This window comes from Phyllostomus hastatus, unplaced genomic scaffold (assembly GCF_019186645.2).
Source record: "Phyllostomus hastatus isolate PE091 unplaced genomic scaffold, TTU_PhHast_1.1 phas_scaffold_501, whole genome shotgun sequence".
In the NCBI taxonomy this organism is placed as follows: Eukaryota; Metazoa; Chordata; class Mammalia; order Chiroptera; family Phyllostomidae; genus Phyllostomus; species Phyllostomus hastatus.
Genome location: NW_025334033.1, coordinates 20,780,888 through 20,800,270, shown reverse-complemented (window position 1 = coordinate 20,800,270; position 19,383 = coordinate 20,780,888). Strand labels below are relative to the sequence as shown.

General features: G+C 34.4%; 1 protein-coding gene across 3 annotated transcripts in view; it reads left to right on the top strand.

The window, feature by feature from the left end:
• PYGO1 (pygopus family PHD finger 1) overlaps window positions 1–18,981 on the top strand; it is a 34,452-nt gene extending 15,471 nt beyond the window's left edge. For all 3 annotated transcript variants that reach the window (XM_045822914.1, XM_045822913.1, XM_045822915.1), the window contains 2 exons: window positions 9,155–9,240; window positions 10,850–18,981. In XM_045822914.1, the coding sequence (XP_045678870.1) occupies window positions 9,155–9,240; window positions 10,850–11,974 (1,211 nt within the window). In that variant the 3' untranslated portion in view covers window positions 11,975–18,981. The remainder of the gene's footprint in view (window positions 1–9,154; window positions 9,241–10,849) is intronic.
• Window positions 18,982–19,383: the final 402 nt, after the last annotated feature.

Sequence of the window (19,383 nt, the reverse complement as noted above, 5' to 3'; positions counted from 1 at the left end):
TTTTTCAACTTTACAATGGTATGAAAGTAATATGCATTCAGTTGAAACCATACTTTGAATTTTGAACTTTGATCTTTACCTGGGCTATTGATATGCAATAAGGTAATGTTTCATGATGCTGGGCAGCTGCAGAGAGTCACAGCTCCCAGTCAGCCAGGTGATTATAAAGGTAAACAACTGATGCTCTGCAGTGTTCCATGTTTCCAGTATGTTTTGGATATCACATTCTGAGCATGTTTAAGGTAGGCTAACCTAAACTATGATGATTGGTAAGTTAGGTGCATTTTGACCTTTGATGTTTTCAACTTATAATGGATTTATCGGGACATAACCCATCATAAGTTGAGGAGCATCTGTATAGTTCATTCTTTGGATGAACAGTTAAGTGGGAGAAGAGAGACCAGAGAGCACTTGAATATTTGTTTTATGGAGGGAAATGTTAGACTCTTAACAAAAAAATTAATGTCACAAATATAAATTTAAAAAAAGAATTTTAGGTGGTTTTGTTCACAGATCTGAAAATAATGAACTTATGTAAATGATTCAAAATGGCCCTGACTGGTGTGGCTCACTTGGTTGGGCATCATCCTGCAAAGCAAAACATCCCTGGCTCAATTCCCAGTCAGGGCACATGCCTGGGTTGTGGGTATAATCCCTAGACAGTGCACATATGAGAAGTAACTGATTGATATTTCTCTCTTGCATCGATGTTTCTGTCTCTCTCTCTTTCCCTTCCCTTCTCTCTAAAATCAATGGGCATGTCCTTGAGACAGGATTAAAAAGAAAAAAAAAGATGGTAGAACAAAATCTCTTTTTTAATTCCAAGTGAAAAGAACCAAAACAGTGTTTTAAAATAGCGAAAATGGACCTGTGTGCGTGGCTCATTGGATTGAGTGCCAGCCTATGAACCGAAAGGTTACTAGTTCGATTCCCAGTCAGGGCACGTGCCTGTGTTGCTGTCCGAATCCCCAGTTGGGGGTGTGCGAGAGGCAACTGATGGATGTATCTCTCCATTGATGTTGCTGTCTATATCTTTCTCTCTGCCTTCCCTTCTCTAAAAATAAATAAAATCTTTGAAAAACAAAAACAATTAAAAACAGCAAAAATATTCAGCAATAGCAACCACCAAGGGAAATAACACAGCCCAATACAAAAAATCTGGAACAAGGTGAATGCACTTTCTTAGGCTTATATGACAACACCTGCCCCTTGGAAGCTGGTGGTGATTTATAGAATATTTGAGAATTATCAGTAATAACCACAAGTCTATAGAGAAGCAAATTAAATCAGCATTCTTTTTTTTAACATTTCAATCATATTCATTTATTGTTACTATAAATAAGGTGTCCATGGATATTCTTACACATATGTCATTGGGAATTTGTATGACTCTATCTGTAGAATAAATTCCTTTCAATGAAATTGCTAGGTCAAAATATGTGTGAATTTAAAATTCAATGTTTCGAAATTGTAACCCCTATCCACCTTTCCATCAACAGTATGTTTACCATATTTTACCATGTATAACATGTACCCACATTTTGTGTGCATTAAATCAGCATTCTTACCTTCTCACTCCTTTGAGTAAGAAAAATGAGTGAAATGGAGAAAATTAAAACAAGGACTCAGTGTCTCTGACACAAGTCTCTAGGGATACATACTGAATCAAGGATCAGAGGACAAAAGGGATTTCCCCCATGTGAAAGGGTTATTGCACCTCCCAACTCAGCAGATGAGCATTTAACAAGGCCTCAGAATTAAGAGTCTGGATATTCCAAAGAAACACAAAAAATTGATCTTACTAACATAGGCAAGCATTCCTAAAGAGACTATTAGCAGATCTAGTCATATTAACATGATAATATTTATATAAAAATGAGTAAATTGGGTTTATTTCAGGAGTGTTGGGACTTTGTGAAACATTAAAATAATTTAAAGGGAAAAAATTATATGATTATCTCAGTAGGTACAGAATACTACTTAAGCCAAGCAACCAATCTTAGATGTGAATAAATGGTACTCAAAAGACACCCATGTTAAGTCAGAGCAAATAAAAGATCTGGGCAAAGTTGGAAGGTTTTTTTAAAAGAGCCCCAGCCCGGTTGTTCAGTTGGTTAGAGCATGGTCTCATGCACCAAAAGGTTGCAGGTTTGATTCTGGTCAGGGCTAGTATGGGAGGGATCCAGCTGTTTCTCTCTCAGATAGATGTTTCTTTTCTCTCTCTCATTCTGTATATTTCTCTCTCTAAAGCAAATCAATAAATATATCCTCAGGAGAGGATTTTAAAAAAAGAGGACTATGTGAGCATACAGTAGCAAACTGTGAACTAACAAAAACCAAGAAAACAAAAAGAAATAGCACACAGAAGATGAATAATCCATAACCTACATATAGAAGGATATATCTCACATGTACTTCAAGTGATAACATAGTTTCAAAATGAATAAGGAATAAGAAGAAGGAACAGAATAGAGATGGTTAACATTTTATAAGTTTCAAATAATCAGATTAAATGCAGATAAAAATGACAAAAAGTCAGAAGAGCTAACTAATAAATATGGAGCTAAAAATTTCTCTAGCATAGTAATGAGTGCCCTGAAATAGAGCACTCAACAAATAGAGCAGGAAAGTATTCAACAATATGATAAAAGCAAATTTACCTGAAATGAAGAATTGACTCTCAAGATAGAAAATATCCTCCTAAAATAGGATGGGATTCTATATTATCCTCAACTTTCAAAGCAAGAAGTCAGTCAATGCTATCTAAAATTGAAAAAAGAAAAACCATAATTTCATCCACAGTGCTTTTCTTTTTTTTAATTATTGTTGTTCAGTTACAGTTGTCCCACCTTTTTTCTCATTGTTCTCCCCTGCCCTCCCCACACCTACAGTCAATCCTCACCCCATTGTCCATGCCCATGAGTCCTCTATTCGTGTTCCTGGATTTGCCCCTTCCCCTTCTTTCCCCCTTCAACCCTCTTCCCTCTGATCACTGTCAGTTTGTCCTTTATTTCCATGTCTCTGGTTCTGGTTTGCTCATTTGTTTTGTTGACCAGGTTCCACTTATAGGTGAGACCACATGGTATTTGTCTTTTGCTGCCTGGCTTATTTCACTTAGCATAGTACTCTCCAGTTCCATCCATGCTTTTGCGAAGGGTAGGAGTTCATTCTTTCTGCTGCATAGTATTCCATCATGTAAATGTACCACAGTTTTTTGATCCACTCACTTACTGATGGGCACTTAGGCTATTTCCAGCACTTAGCTATTATAAATAATGCTGCTATGAACATTGGGGTGCGTAGGTTCTTTTGAATCAGTGTTTCAGGATTCTTAGGATATAATCCCAGCAGCGGGATCTCTAGATCAAATGCAGTTCCATCTTTAGTTTTCTGAGGAAATTCTTTACTGTTTTCCACAGTGGCTGCACCAGTCTGCATTCCCACCAACAGTATACCAGGGTTCCCCTTTCTCCACAACCTCTCCAGCACTTGTTGTTTGTTGATTTATTGATGATAGATAGCCATTCTGATGGGTATGGCATGGTATCTCATCATGGTTTTAATTTGCATCTCTCTAATGGCTAGTGATATTGAGCATTTTTTCATGTGTCTATGGGCCCTTTGTATGTCTTCCTTGGAGAACTGTCTGTTCAAGTCCTTTGCGCATTTTTTAAATTGGATTGGTTGTCTTCCTGATGTGGAGGTATGTGAGTTCTTTTTATATTTTGGAGATCAAACCCTTGTCCAAGGTATCATTGGCAAATATGTTTTCCCATACAGTTGGTTCCCTTTTCATTTTGTTGATGTTTTCTTTAGTTGTGCAGAAGCTTTTTAGTTTGATGCAGTCCCATTTGTTTATTTTTCCTTTATATCCCTTGCCCTAGGGGATGTATCAGTGAAAATATTGCTGCGTGGGATACCTGAAATTTTCCTGCCTACATTCTCCTCTAGTACTTTTTTGGTTTCCTGTCTTATATTTAAGTCTCTTGTCCATCTTGAGTTTATTTTGGTATATGGTGTACGTTGGTGGTCTAGTTTCATTTTTTTTTTTTGCATATACTTGTCCCGATCTCCCAAATACCATTTATTGAAGAGGCTATTTTTACTCTATTTTATGCTCCTGCCCCCTTTGTCAAATATTAATTGACCATAGTGATATGGGTTTATTTCTGGGCTCTCTATTCTGTTCCATTGATCTATGTGTCTATTCTTTTGCTAGTGTTTTTCTTAATGTCTGTTCTTAGCCTTAGAGGATTCTTTTCCTAAATTTCTCTTTTGCTGAAGAGATATTTAGCATATTCTTCAGTTTAACTTCTCTCTTTTTTCTTATATTAAATCTCAATAAAATTATAATTTAATGCTTCCATTTTTAAAAAGTATCCTATTTTTATAAAGGTATTGCTTTTACTCTGTATTTGCAGAAGGAAAAGTTGGTAGGTAGATAGTAAGCTAAGTGTCTGGAATGATGTTAACTTAGCAGTAATGTTAGTTTCTGGCTGATGGGAATTGAGATATGTATCAGAGTCTAGTCAGGAAACAAACCAGTTGTTTTTAACAGAAAATATTTAATATGAAGTATTGTTAAGCGATATTAAACTGAAGTGGTAAACTAGGATACAAAAGTTTTCTCAGGAGTCAATGGTGGAAAGCAGCTACCATTCCTAAGACTGTGGGAAAAGGAGAGTTTGGAATTACTAAAATATATAAATACAAAGGAGTTTAAATGCAAATCTCTGAGAAGGGGGTGGTGCTTAGGCTGGTATTAATGCCTCTGGGCATGGAGAATGGGTCCTTTGGGCGTGGGACTCAGACATCTGGTGCTAGTGTCTCTGAGATCATCACAACAAACTATTTGGGATAATAAGTGAGGTAAAAAACAATATTATTTTATTCTAGATGGCTAGCCAGAACAGGTAATACCTTTCCACTTAGTATTAGAATTCTTCCTCAGTACCTCTCAACAGGGCTTTTAAAAGTTTTTATTCATGGTGATCTTAGGCATTTCTTAAGTTTATTGCTAGTTATTTTAGTTCAGTTTAGTTTTGTTCCTGTAAATGGAAAATTTTCCTCTATTTTATCTTTTAGCTGGTTGTAGTTTGTATATAAGAAAGCTCTTAATATTTAATTATTAATTTATTGTGCAGAAACCTTACTAAATTTTGTTATTGTCTGTCACAGGTTTTCACCTATGTTAATTAAGATCCTCTAAGTGGCTCTTATAGAAATATTCTTTGTATTTTGTTATACGGGAAACTATCTCCAACACACTGGTTTCTCTTATGACAAGTACCATTTCTTTTCCTGTACTACTATTGTAAAGATATCATTACTAGTCTCCCTGCTTCTACCCCATCCCATCACCAGTTTATTCTCAACACAACTGCTAATGAAATATTTTTAAAAACATAAATTATGTCACTTTCCTGTTCAAAATCCTTAAATGATCATCCATTGTTCTTCAAGTAGAATTCAACTGTCTTATTATAAATTAGGTCTCAGTCTGCTTGGGCTGCCATAACAAAATACCATAGACTGGTGGCTTAAAAAACAGAAATTTATTTTCTTACAGTCTGGGAGCTGGGAAATCTAAGGCTAAGGTACCAGTCATTTCAGTTCCTGGTGAGAGCTCTCTTCTTGGCTTCAAGATGCCCACATTCTTGCTGTATCATCACATGGTCTTTTCTTGGTGTATACACCTAGGAAGAGAGAGAGATTGCTCTCTCTTCTTCTTCTTACAAGGCTACCAATCCCATCATAAGATTCCCACCCTCATGACCTAATGTAATCCTAAGTACCTCCTAAAGGACCCACCCTAAAAACCACCAAATTTTGTTAAGGATTCAATGTATGGATTGAGGGGGTGGGGGTGGGTAGGACAGACATTCAGTCCATAACAATCTAAAATTATCTGGTCATGACCATCTCTTCAATTTCTTCTAGAGACACCCTCCATAGTTTCTTTAAAAACACTGACCTCTTTGAAATTTCTCAAACACATCAAGCTCCTTTCTACTTAAGAATTTTTACATATGCTGTTTTGTCGGCCTAAAGAGTCTTCCTTCAACTCTTCACATGAAAGATTTATTTAAATCAGGTCTCAGTTTAAATATTTCTTTCCCAGAGACTTCCAGTCAAGATGGTATTGTAGACAGACATGGCTCACCTCTTTGCACAACCACATCAAAATAATAATTAAAATATGGAACAATTATCACTCAGAACCATCAGAAATCAAGTTGAGTGGAAGTCTGACCACTACAGAATTAAAGAAACCACATCCATTAAGACTGGAATCTCCAGGGCCAGTGTACCCAGTGGATAGCTACAGACCATGTTGGAGCACCACCACCCTGCCCCTGTACAGCTGATCTTCCACAGAGGACAGAGGTTGGTGGTAAGTGGTCACAGAAAGTCCTCGCAGCTGACTGGCCTGGGTAAATACCTCCTATTGATCTGCTAATAGCAGCTAAGGCTCAACTACAGCAGGAGGGTGTACTCAGCCCACACAAAGGGCATACCTTGAGTACCCAGCTTGGGTGATGGGGAGGCTGTGCCAGAGAACCCTATAGGACACCTACTACATTAGGCCACACTACCAAGTATGGAATCAAAACTGCTCTACCTAATGCACAGAAACAAACATAGGGAAACTGCCAAAATGAAGAGACAAAGGAACATAGCCCAAATGAAAGAACAGATCAAAACTCCAGAAAAAGAGCTAAACAAAATGGAGATAAGCAATCTATCAGATGCAGAGTTCAGAACACTGGTTATAAGGATGCTCAAGGAACTTAGTGAGGACCTTAGCAGCATAAAAAAGATCCAGTCAGAAATGAAGGATACACTAATTGAAATAAGGAATAATTTACAGAGAAACAACAGTAGAGTGTATGAAGCCAAGAATCAAATCAATGATATGGAACATAAGGAATCAAAAATCAAACAATCAAAATGACAAGAAGAACAAAGAATCCAAAAAAAAATGAGGATAGTATAAGCAGCCTCTGTGACAATTTCAAGAGGTCCAACATTCGCATCATAGGGGGGCCAGAAGGAGAAGAGCAAAAGCAAGAAATGGGAAATCTATTTGAAAACATAATGAAGGGAAAATTCCCTAATTTAGTGAAGGAAACAGTTATGCAAAGCCAGAATGCACAGAGTGTCCTAAACAAGATGGATGGAAAGAACCACTCCAGGACCCATCTTACTGTATTTTACTGTGTGTAACATGCACTTGTTTGCCCAAATTTTTGAGAGGAAATAAGGATGCACTTTATACATGGGTAGTGCTAATTCCAACTCTATATAATTGTTCTTCTTTTATTTATGCTTATGTGTTAAAAGTGTAACTCTAGAAAGCAATAATGATACCCATATGCAAAATAATACCCAAAAATACAATAATCAGTTTTGTTTCTAAATATAAATAAATAATTGAATTAAGAAATTAAAAAGATTTTTTCCTGAAAATTTGGGCCAAAAAATGTGGGTGTGCACTGTTCATGGCAAAATATGGTAATTAAAATGCCAAAGGTTAAAGATTAAGAGAGAATCTTAAAAGCTGCAAGAGAAAAGAAGTTAGTTACCTACAGGGGAGTTCCCATAAGACTGTCAGCTGATTTGTCGAAAGAAATTTGCAGGCTGGAAGGGATTGGCAAGAAATATTCAAAGTCATAAAAAGCAGGGACCTACAGCCAAGATTGCCCTACCCAGCAAAGCTATCATTTGGAATTGAAGGGCAGATAAAGAGCTCCCAAACAAGAAAAAACTAAAGGATTTCATCATCAGCAAACCATCATTATATGAAATGATAAAGAGACTTACTTAAGAAAAAGAAGATCAAAACTAGGAACAATAAAATGGCAAAAATACATATCTATCAACAGTTGGATCTAAAAAACAAACTAAGCAAACGAGAAGAACGGAGACAGAATCATGGGTACAGAGAGCATTTTGATGGTTGCCAGATGGGAGGGGGATGTGGGAGAATGGGAAAAGAGGTGAGATGATTAAGAAGTACAAATAGACAGTTACAGAGTAGCCATGGGGATGTATAGTCTAAGAAACAGAGTAGCCAAAGAACTTATATGCATGACCCATGGACATGAACAATGGTGTGGGGATTGCCTGAGGGAATGGGGTTTGCTGGGTGGAAGGAGGCAAAGGAGGAAACATCAGGACAACTGTAATTGCATAATCAATAAAATATAATTTTAAATAAATAAATAAATAAATATTCCTTTTCCAGAGTCCATGTATATGAATGAGCAGGTCTTCTCTATTCTGTCAGTTCATTGAATTTATTTATTAATCCATTACAAGTGTGTATCTGTGTATGTATCTACATAATTTTATTCTATCTGCTTTTGTATGTGTTCAGAATTCTCCATAATAAGATTTTTAATGGAAAAAATTCCATTGATAAATTTTGTTAATCTCTAAAATTCACAGTCAAGGTTTTGTCTTTGCTTGACCATACACTTTGAGAAAATAATCCCCTTTAAGAATTAAAATGCACAGTTCTAGAAATTACTTGCATATAAAGATATGTATACATGGATTTTCATTCCAGAATAGCAAAGGTTTGAAAACAACCTAGGTATCAATGGGGGAGGGAAAGTTTAATGAATTATGGTATAATCATACTATGAAATACTACTCAGTTATTAGAGAATGGAGCAGTTATGTAATGTAGTATGTAATGACATGGAATGGTTCCTAAGCATGGTACAGACCATTGTGTATAGTATGCATACCATCATTTGTGTACATTTGTAACTAAAAGGTTACGTATTATAATGGAATTTATCTGGATTATCTTTGGAAAGATAGACCAGAATCTACTAGCAGTGACTGCCTCAGGGACAGGGAACCAACGTGCCTGAAGGTTTAAAGGCAGGAGGGAGACTTTCTTTTTCACTGAAAGAATGACAAAAAAACCCCAAAACTTTGGAAGTAGAGATGAATGGCTATTTCAGTCTGAAATTATGGGGAAGATTTTTTGAAAAACAAAGATAATAAAAATTTAGTATTGCTTTTATCTAACAAAAGTAGAAAATATATAAATAGGTAATTATAATAGTTATTGCTATGGGGTATAAAAAGTGATTTCACTTACAAGTAGAAATATTATCTGGATTTTATTTATTTTCAGGTGGTGATAGTGGACTGGATGGGTTAGGAGGACCAGGTGTACAACTGGGAAGCCCAGATAAGAAAAAAAGAAAGACAAATACACAGGTAAATTGACATTTTCTTGTAATAACAGTTTTTCTTTGCTGATATGATCAGATTGATGAGGTAAACTTAAATTTGGTCATGTATTTTGTTTCCTATTCTCATTCAGAAACTAATAGTGAATTAATTCTGCAATGATTGTTTTTTTTTTTTTTACTCTGCAGCTAGTGGCTGGTGCTGGACTGTAAACCTAGAGTGGATATTGCAAGAGGGAAGTGTAGGCAGACAAATCAATATGCTTATTCTTAAATATAATTTAAAAGACATCAATACCTGTATTCTTTTAAAAGGTTGAAAATACATTTGGACATAAGTTCAACAATTATAATAATGCAGTAGCATGTGTGTATCATGAAGCAGTCATGGTGGAGGTATCTTTTGTTTATAACCTGTGGTTGTAATAAGCAATTGTAAATACTGGCTTTCATGATTTTATTCTCTATAAATTTGAAGCACTCTTTTTTATGATAAAGACTGCGAATAAGTGTGATGTGTGCACCAATGACTTCTTTTCCATTTTGGCTACCATCTGTTAATCTTGCAGTGTGTAACTAAAACTGGCCATTTATTTTTCCATTCTGAGGCCTTGAGCTTAGTGCTTTGGGAATAAGTTAATAATTATTCCCTGAAGTTAAGCTAGAAAAAATTTTAGATCCTGTTAATTATTTAATTTTATGGTTATTTAGGAGTATAAAAGGCATTTTTAGTTAGAATTTTAGGTGAAAGATTCTAGAGTTATAGGCAAACATATTAAATGAAAATTATAATGAATTTTCTTTTGAAGGTTAAATGCTTTCAGAGTTTGAAGTAACAATGGGTTTGCACTCAGAAAAGCATATCTTATTTCCTTTTTTAAGTGAAAGAAACCAACACATTTTTATCATTAAATGTAATTATATATAAATATTGGGTTGGCCAAAAAAGTCTGTCTAGTTTTTTCCATAAAATAAAAGACATATTTTTCATTTTCACCAAAAACTTTATTGATTTGGATATTTTGGGAATGTCAGCTATCTTCTGTGTGGTATAACCTTGATTGTTTTCAATTAATATCTCGATTTGATCACTATCAACTTCAACTGATTTACCCGACCATGGAGCATCATCCAGAGAGAAATCTCCTGCAAGAAACTTTACAAACCACTTTTGACATGTTCAATCAGTCACAACACCTTCTCCATACACTACACAAATCTTTTTGAATTTTAGTTGCAGTTTTACCTTTCTTGAAAAAAGCATAATACCCCAAAGTGTTGGACATTTTCTTCCATCTTCAATATTAAAATGGCCACACAAAAATTCACTAATTTTAATGTTTTTTTTAACCATATGCCGATATGACAGCTGTCTCAATACAATCTAACAGAATTGTTTTTAATGAAGTTAAAGACAACTAAGTGCTACTAGAGCCATCTTACATGGAAGAAGCCCCAAACTTTTTGGCCAACCCAATATTGGGCAACCCAAAAGTCAAGTGAAGAATTAAATTTTATTACACTGCAAGAGAAATTTTACTGAAACTAGGTTCATAAGTGTTAAGATTTCATAACAGGACAATTTTAATGACTTTTTTATCAAAAAACATGTGTTTTACTTTATATTCTCATTTCAGGGGCCTTCTTTTCCTCCACTGTCTGAGTATGCTCCACCACCGAATCCAAACTCTGACCATCTAGTGGCTGCTAATCCATTTGATGACAACTATAATACTATCTCCTATAAACCACTACCTTCATCAAATCCATATCTTGGCCCTGGTTATCCTGGTTTTGGAGGATATAGCACATTCAGAATGCCACCTCATGTTCCTCCAAGAATGTCTGCCCCATACTGTGGTCCTTACTCACTCAGGAATCAGCCACACCCATTTCCTCAGAATCCTCTGGGCATGGGTTTTAATCGGCCTCATGCTTTTAACTTTGGGCCACATGATAATTCTAGTTTTGGAAATCCATCTTATAATAGTGCACTAAGTCAGAATGTTAATATACCTAACCAACATTTCAGACAAAATCCTGCTGAAAACTTCAATCAGATTCCTCCACAGAATGCTGGCCAGGTATCTAATTCTGACTTGGCATCTAACTTTGTCCCCGGAAATAATTCAAATTTTACTTCTCCATTAGAATCTAATCATTCTTTTATTCCTCCTCCAAATACTTTTGGTCAAGCAAAAGCACCACCCCCAAAACCAGACTTTAATCAAGGAGCAACCAAAAACACTAATCAAAATTCCTCTGCTCATCCACCTCACTTAAATATGGATGACACAGTGAATCAGAGTAATATTGAATTAAAAAACGTTAATAGAAACAATGCAGTAAATCAAGAGAATAGCCGTTCAAGTAGCACCGAAGCTACAAACAACAGCCATGCAAATGGGACACAGAATAAGCCACGACAACCTAGAGGTGCAGCAGACACGTGCACCACTGAAAAAAGCAATAAATCCTCTCTCCACCCAAGCCGTCATGGCCATTCTTCTTCCGACCCAGTGTATCCTTGTGGAATTTGTACAAATGAAGTGAATGATGATCAGGATGCCATCTTATGTGAAGCATCTTGTCAGAAATGGTTTCATCGGATCTGCACTGGAATGACTGAAACAGCTTATGGCCTGCTAACAGCAGAAGCATCAGCAGTATGGGGCTGTGATACTTGTATGGCTGAGAAAGATGTCCAGTTAATGCGCACTAGAGAAACTTTTGGTCCACCTGCAGTGGGCAGTGATGCTTAATCACAGGCATTAACTGAAGTGGGGTTTTCTCCCCTTGTGTATTACAAAGGTTCAGTGACACAGGATTTTAAATGTTTTACAATATTTTTTTAAATGCACATGCAAAAAGATTATTTACTTTTTTTTTACTACTATTCCACTTCATTACTAGTGCAAATTTTGTAGTCTTCATTTGCTATCTTAAATGAGAGTAATGTATATGAGGGTGCTTTAGAAAGTACTATACAAATAAATGCTAGTTGTTCTTAATCAAAAAAGCCTCTTGAAGTTTCAAAATAATATATAGCAAATGCAGGCAAGTTTTGACTTTTAAAAGTTAGCACCATTGAAGAATGTGTATTTCAGTGATGAACTTGGGCGATTCCATATTGAACATTTATTTCAAAAACTTTTTCAAGGATTCATTTAACATGTTTTCAGAAAAAAAAATATATGTAGCTATCACATGGAAGAAAATATACATTTTAATAGGTGTTTTTAAAAATAACAAAGTATGACACCATATTGCTCCCTGACTAGGGTCCTTGAAATTAGTGACTTTCATATTTCAAGCCAATCTCTTCAGGATATCTGTTTATACAGATATGAGACTAGTGTTAGCCTATAGTAGATGCTCAGTATGTATTTGTTGATTAACTTGTGAATTGTACCACATGAAATTGCTAATATTAGATCAGTTGAAAATTGACTTCAGTTACTAGAGTTGACAAAGTATGTTATTAGTTGTGCTATGTAGAATTGTAACAGTATTAGGCTTTTCTTCATTTTCTTTGATTATTGGTTGTTTTGTTACTGTTTTCCAGAGAAATAAATAATATAGTAGTCTCAGGAGAATTGTGAACACTTTTAAAAACATGATTCCAATCTGGAATATACTGCAAATGAGATGGGTAGAAACATAAATTTGGCTTTAGAGTGCTCTGCGGGCTAAAAAACAACTCACTGACAGTTTGAAAAATCTTGTTCTGGGGAGGTGAATTAAAAAATGAGCCTTAAGGGAGATCAAAATTCATTTTAAGCAAAGGTCAGTTTAATAGCTAAGGTGTAAGCTAACTTACAAACAACAATTTAAGGCCTTACAGCAATTTTGCTGTGACTGGGGAAAGTATAAAAATGGATCTGAGTGTGTCCTCTTAAGAGATGATAAAGAATGGAAACGGCTGGAGGTGAACTAGTTAAGATTCAAAACATCAGAAATCCAGTTGTGGGAGTGGATCATAACCCGTGACCAAAATGACATTTAATAGCAATTTATACGATGGTTAGATGTCATTGAGGCTCCCAAACCTGCGCCATCTTCATCGGAACCAAAAAAGTTCTGAAGACCATGTGGTAATCTGAAAGGGATAATTAATCACTACTATTTAAACCCTGATGAACAATAACAGCAGCATATTGACAAGAAGCTAAAATTAGGCCTGAAAAATCTGACTTAGAAAATATCTTTTGGTTAATAGCCCAATTAATTGAATTGGGCTATTTTGTCATGTCCATGTTAGTCCCCAAGCCTTTTTATCCAATGAACTGCCATCCTTTTCATTATTTGGAGATTTTTTTTTGAGATTTTTTCTAACAAATAACATTTTTCAACTGAAGAAGCAATTGAGGATTTCAACAATTTAAACAGTCTAACAAATGATGAATTTTTATAAAAATGAAATATTTAGTATCCTATTAGAAGAGAATTATTGCTACTCATGGTATATATTTTAATTGAATAAAGCTTTTATATACAGTGTTTTTGACCTACAAAAACAGCAATTTCATATGGTACAAAGTAATATAAATTTTTCTGCATTTACCTGTGACTAGTTGGAGGTGAGTACAAAGTATTTTCAATAGTTGTAAAATAATATGTCTTTACAATTCTAGGAAATGAAATAAACTCTAACAATAGGCACTTCTTTGTGTGAAAACTTTACTAGTTGAAGCAGGTTGAAATGCAATATTTTTGACTGACATTTGATGTGTTCAGTAGCATACTTGAAGATCCTAGCGTGCTTACACTGTAGCTTTTGTTAGAGACACAACATTTTCTAAATATTTAAGGACCTAGTCATGTTCTTGAAATCCTAGAGTGCTGATTTTTAAGACATGATGCACTGCATGCTATTTGCCCAGTCCTAGCATCAGATCAGATTTTTTTTAATGACTGAATGCAGTTAGATAGATACTGAGTAGAGCCTTCCAATGTCTGCAAGAATTAACACTTTACATGGCAGTTCTTGAGTTGTGCTCATTGTTAATGGATTGTGGGGTCTTAAACCCTCAGTTGCTTACAGTTTCAATAGTTGTTTTGTGAAAATGACCACCTCTCCCAAGCTAGTCAAAAGATCTGTGATTTGTAATGCAATTCTTTCATTTTCTATTTCCAAGTAACTTTTTTTAACTTACAAACAAGTAATTTTTTCTTCAGGTATTTAGGTCTTCAAAGTATCTTATTTAAATAAGAATGTGTTCAAACTGTTCAAAGAACAACTACAAGAATGTGGTTGATTGTGACAATGAATCATAGGCAAACTATAAGCGTAACTGATTTTAATTTCAATTAATTTCTTATTATATATGATTTTAATTTCTTATTATTATGATTTCAATTAATTTTCTTATAGTTCTACCTTTGTCTCTAAATAACACTAACTCAAAAATTATCTAGATCCTTTTTGGTAGGGAAAGTGATGAACTCTAAGAATGGCCAAATACTAATTTGCCTAGTTTGACCCAAAGAAAGCTGTTATACAAATTAGTGTAGCTTTCTTAAGATAAGTGATGAGCTTCCCTAAACATTTAAAAATATTCAGTGATGGAAAGAAGTACACACAGGTGGAATAATCTTCCAGTAGTAGCATTGCACCTTTTCGGTGTAATTCTTTCCCTTCACTGAAAGGCCCCATCTCTCACACACACACACTCAGAGGCAGGAAATCTTGGAGTTTCTCCTACATTCTTGTTTTGCCAAAGTTCACCCTGGCTGACTATCGGTAGTTAGGCTCTCTCCCCAAAGCTAGGTTACTAATGGAAAGTTCTAAAGCATCAGTTCCTTTCTCAGAACTTGCTTTGTTAATATCACTAGACTTCCTGGTACACTTGCTTCTAGATGCTACTGAACTAATACTGAAACAGTTTAGCATGTAAAGAAAAACAATTCTTCAGGTTGAGGGCTTAGAATTTAGATTTGTGATTAGTGTTTTCCTTTTGTGTGAAATACTGTTACGATTCTTGTTATCCATATTAGAAGATTATGTACATAAAACTGAAGATTTTCTTGTACTAGTTTATTCTTCATAGATTAACACAGTATAAAGAAATCCAATTTTTGGTGGGGTTTTTTATTTTAAGACTCCCAATCCTGACTAGTAATAGGAAAAAAACTCAGTAGTGTGGGTCACCATGAAGTCTGCCAACTTTAATCATCCAAATATGTATCAGGAGTCTTCAATATTTTTTCAAACTTGTTCATCTTGAACAAATTAAGAGTGCTAGTACTTGTCCAACACATTATAGTGATTGTGTTTAATCGTACAAATATATAAGCAATGAAAAGGGAGCTCTAAATGGTTTTGGATTTTTTGCAGTGTATGGGTTTCATATGCATGAACATTTATGCTATTTTAGATTTTTTAATTAAAAATTTAAAAGTATTGAGACTCCCAAAATTTATTTGTAAATAGTGGTTTAGAACTCTATATAAGATGATTAGATTCTTAGGGAAGCTCATAAAGGCTTATTTAAAGCATGATGTAGTTAACCTGTAGTATCATGCTGTGTGATAGCTTCTTTAGGGAACCAGTCAGTGTAGGTGGAAGAAAGGAGCAGAGCTCTTTTCTTCTTCCTGATGTGATTCAGGAAGTTCAAGTTTTTTGGTGTGTTTCCCAGTTGTCTTCTTACCTCTCTGGTGGGAGGCTATATAAGCCAACTTGCCTTTTCCCTTCCTGGATGCCCTGTGCTTCAGAATTTCCTATCTTTCATCCAATCAGAATTCCTCTTTCTTTGTGTGGCTGTGGTTGACTAAACTCTAAGGGAAAGGTGTTTTCTATCAAGATGTGCAAATGAAGATCATGAAGAAAGTAGCATTCAATTTCTTTTTTTAAGGGGGTTTATTCAGAATGAATCTTTACTATCTAAGATTTCAGACAAAATGACCACATTTCAGGCACCAGAAGGAAGCAGTATTTTTTTTTTTGAATTGGCTGGTACTTTCTTGAAAGTACTTCACAATTTCCTTTAGATTGTTGGGATTTTAAGTTTCTTCTACTTCTCTGATCTCAGAGGTTTTCTTCTCATTTACAAATGTTAGCAACTTCTCCTTTTTTGTATTTCATCTAGCCAACAGAGCAATATGGAAGTCACATCTTCAGTTTTCCAACTCTTGGTACAATGATGGAAGTTTAGAGCCACCCTTGGAGTAAGGAGGATTGGTATGGCATTAACATCTCCCAAGACAAGTGGTCTAGGGGAAATGAAGGGAAGTAAGTGGCTATATGTAAGCCAGACATTAATACATCAAAGGCTGCCTGTATTTCATTGAAGACTTTTCATGAAACCCAGTGGATAAGCTTCATCTTTGTTATAGTTTGTCAAATTACTTGCAATTATACTAAAATGTATTCTAAATACCTGTACTTTCTTGTTCTGTAGATGATGTAGATGATGTTGCTTGTTAGTTAAAATATCTTATAAAAGAAAGTCCTGCTTCTTATCATGATGTATGTGACTTAAATGACTGTTTCATATTAAAACTATTTCTTCCTTATGTACTGTTTACATATACCTCTTTTTGGGATATTAGTTCAGTACTTTTATACAAACTGAGTGTGTTCCACATTGGTGACATGTATTTTTGCAGTAATTTTTTGTTTTGTTCATAGAGCATGTCTAAAGTAACACATGCACTAGTGCTGTGGTCTGTGGCAAAATTACTGTAATTCAAATTGGAAAATAAAATGTTTCCAGACTTTGTCCAACATTTATTCCTGTGGCAAAGGAAATTACTATGTAATACTAATTATTTCTTATGCTGGTATGTTTAAGCTACTCTATGAAGTAAGTGAAACATCAATATTTATGGATTAGTAGATGGCCTGATATCTTTGAAATAGAAGAGAGGGGTACATTTTGATGTTAGCAATTCATAACACTCATAATACAATAAATACTTCTTAAAATTTTGATCTTCCTCTTACAGTTAAAACTTACTGAAGTTATCTTGACAGTTCATATTGGGATATTTTTAGCCCATACCATTAAAATTATATACTAGATTTTGAACTTAATCTAATGTTTTTCAACCAAAAGAGGTATCATTCACTCTACCATAACCAAAATGATTAGTTATACTTCATCTATTAAGAAACTACAGGCATACCTCAGAGATACTGAAGATTCTGTTCCAGATCATGCAATAAAGCAAATACCACACTAAAGTGAGTCACACATTTTTTATTATGTTTACACTACCATGTCTGTAGTTTATTATAAAGTGTGCAATAATGTTATGTCTAAAAAACAATGTACATACCTCAATTAAAAATACTTTATTGCTAAAAAATGCTATCATCTGAGCATATTGGGAAAATGGTGTCAATAGACTTGCTCAACACTGAGTTGCCACAAACCTTGAATTTGTAAAAAATGCAAGATCTATAAAGTAAATAAAACAAATCGCAATAAAATGAGGTATGCCAGTATCACAATACCATGAAACTCTTCTAATTTACCTAGAATATTAGCATCTATGACACAGGACTTCATTGGTGTTTACGTTGTACTATCTGATGAAAAGATTTGTTAGTAAATGTCAAGATTTTAAAGAAAAATGTATAGTCTTGGAAAATTTTTAAGATCTTTAGAGGCATTTATTGAAGAATACTAGTTTAAAAGTATTCTTTTGTCATTAAAACAAGTACCCAAAATAATTATAGTAGGTAATACTTGGCCAGTGCAAATATGTATGTTTGAAATTATATGCTTGAAAGAAAAAGAATGCTTGTGAGTGCTTAACCTGCATATCTTTTTAAAATATTCAAATTTTTAGACTTTTACCAATTCAAACTATCCTGAATTAATAACCTTTTATTATGTCAATGATATATATTACAAGATAAATATCTACCTATGCTATGTTAGTGATATCTCTATACATCATTTTTTGGCATGGTTGTTGTGGTACGTTTTGTACATTTGATTGTTGACTGTTGCTAGGATTGACATAGCAATAAATCTGATTCAGTTCTTAATATTTTTAAAAATGCCAAATACCATACTGTATCATCCCATTATATTTTACTTGAATACCCAGTGTTTTCATTGGTCTATTTTTTTTGTGTTAAAAATTTAGTATTTGTGTTAGGAATATTTTTCTGGTGTTTTCACATACAGTCTTTTAGAACTGGGTCTGTTTATTTAAATCAGAGGTTTAAAGAAGTGTTAGTATTAAGTGATTCATGAATTGCTTTGTGGAAAAATTTAAATAAACTATGAAGTGACTAGGTTACCCCCATATTGTTTATTTTCTTTATATCATTAATGTACAGATTACATTTTCAGAGAAATAAAATTGGCTTAGTAACTGATAGAATTTAGTAGATAATGGATAGATTGAATATCTAAGGGCTTCCAAGTAGTAAACCAAATAATTCTCAAATCTGAGTTACTTTTTAATATTTGCTATAAATAGTGGTAAGCCAGTTCTTTTTCTTTTAAAGACATTTAACTCTTACAATTTTCTCCTTTTGATTGCTTTTACCTCTTTTTTAAACACCATGCTAGAATTTAAAATTGGGAGTTTTAACTCATCTTCCACATTGTAGTTTTTTATTCTAAGTAAGATAAGTAGAGGTTCTATCAAAACAGCCCATGTTATTGTTGGTCATTCTTTTCAGGGATCATGCTAAATGTCATTTGTGTATTGTATAAACAATGTTATTTATCAGTGTATAAACCTACTATTAGAAATTATGTATGGCAGGCTTTCTTGAACAATATGTGTTGTAAGTTTGTTTCTTGTAGTGTTATGCCTCAGATTCTTTTAAATAAAGCCAGTTTTTAGAGAAAAATAACTGTATTTTAAGTGCTTAACTTTCATCAGACAAGTAGATGTAACAATTTTGGCTTTGGGTAGATGTCCCAGGAAACATTAAGCAAGACAACAGACTATAATTTACTTGGAGGTTTGATTTTATACTGAGGAGCAAACAATATTTTTGGATGGGTCTTTCTATATACATTCTTTTTTTCCATGTGAAGTTATATATAACACTGAGTCTTGCTATTCTTTAAGAAAAGGTGGAAAAATAGACTTCTGGCCAAGATGGAGGCATAGGTGGATGCACCATACCTCCACGCATAACCAAGATTAGAACAACAACAATTTAGAGGCAGAATAACACCCAGAACTGATAGAGAATTTA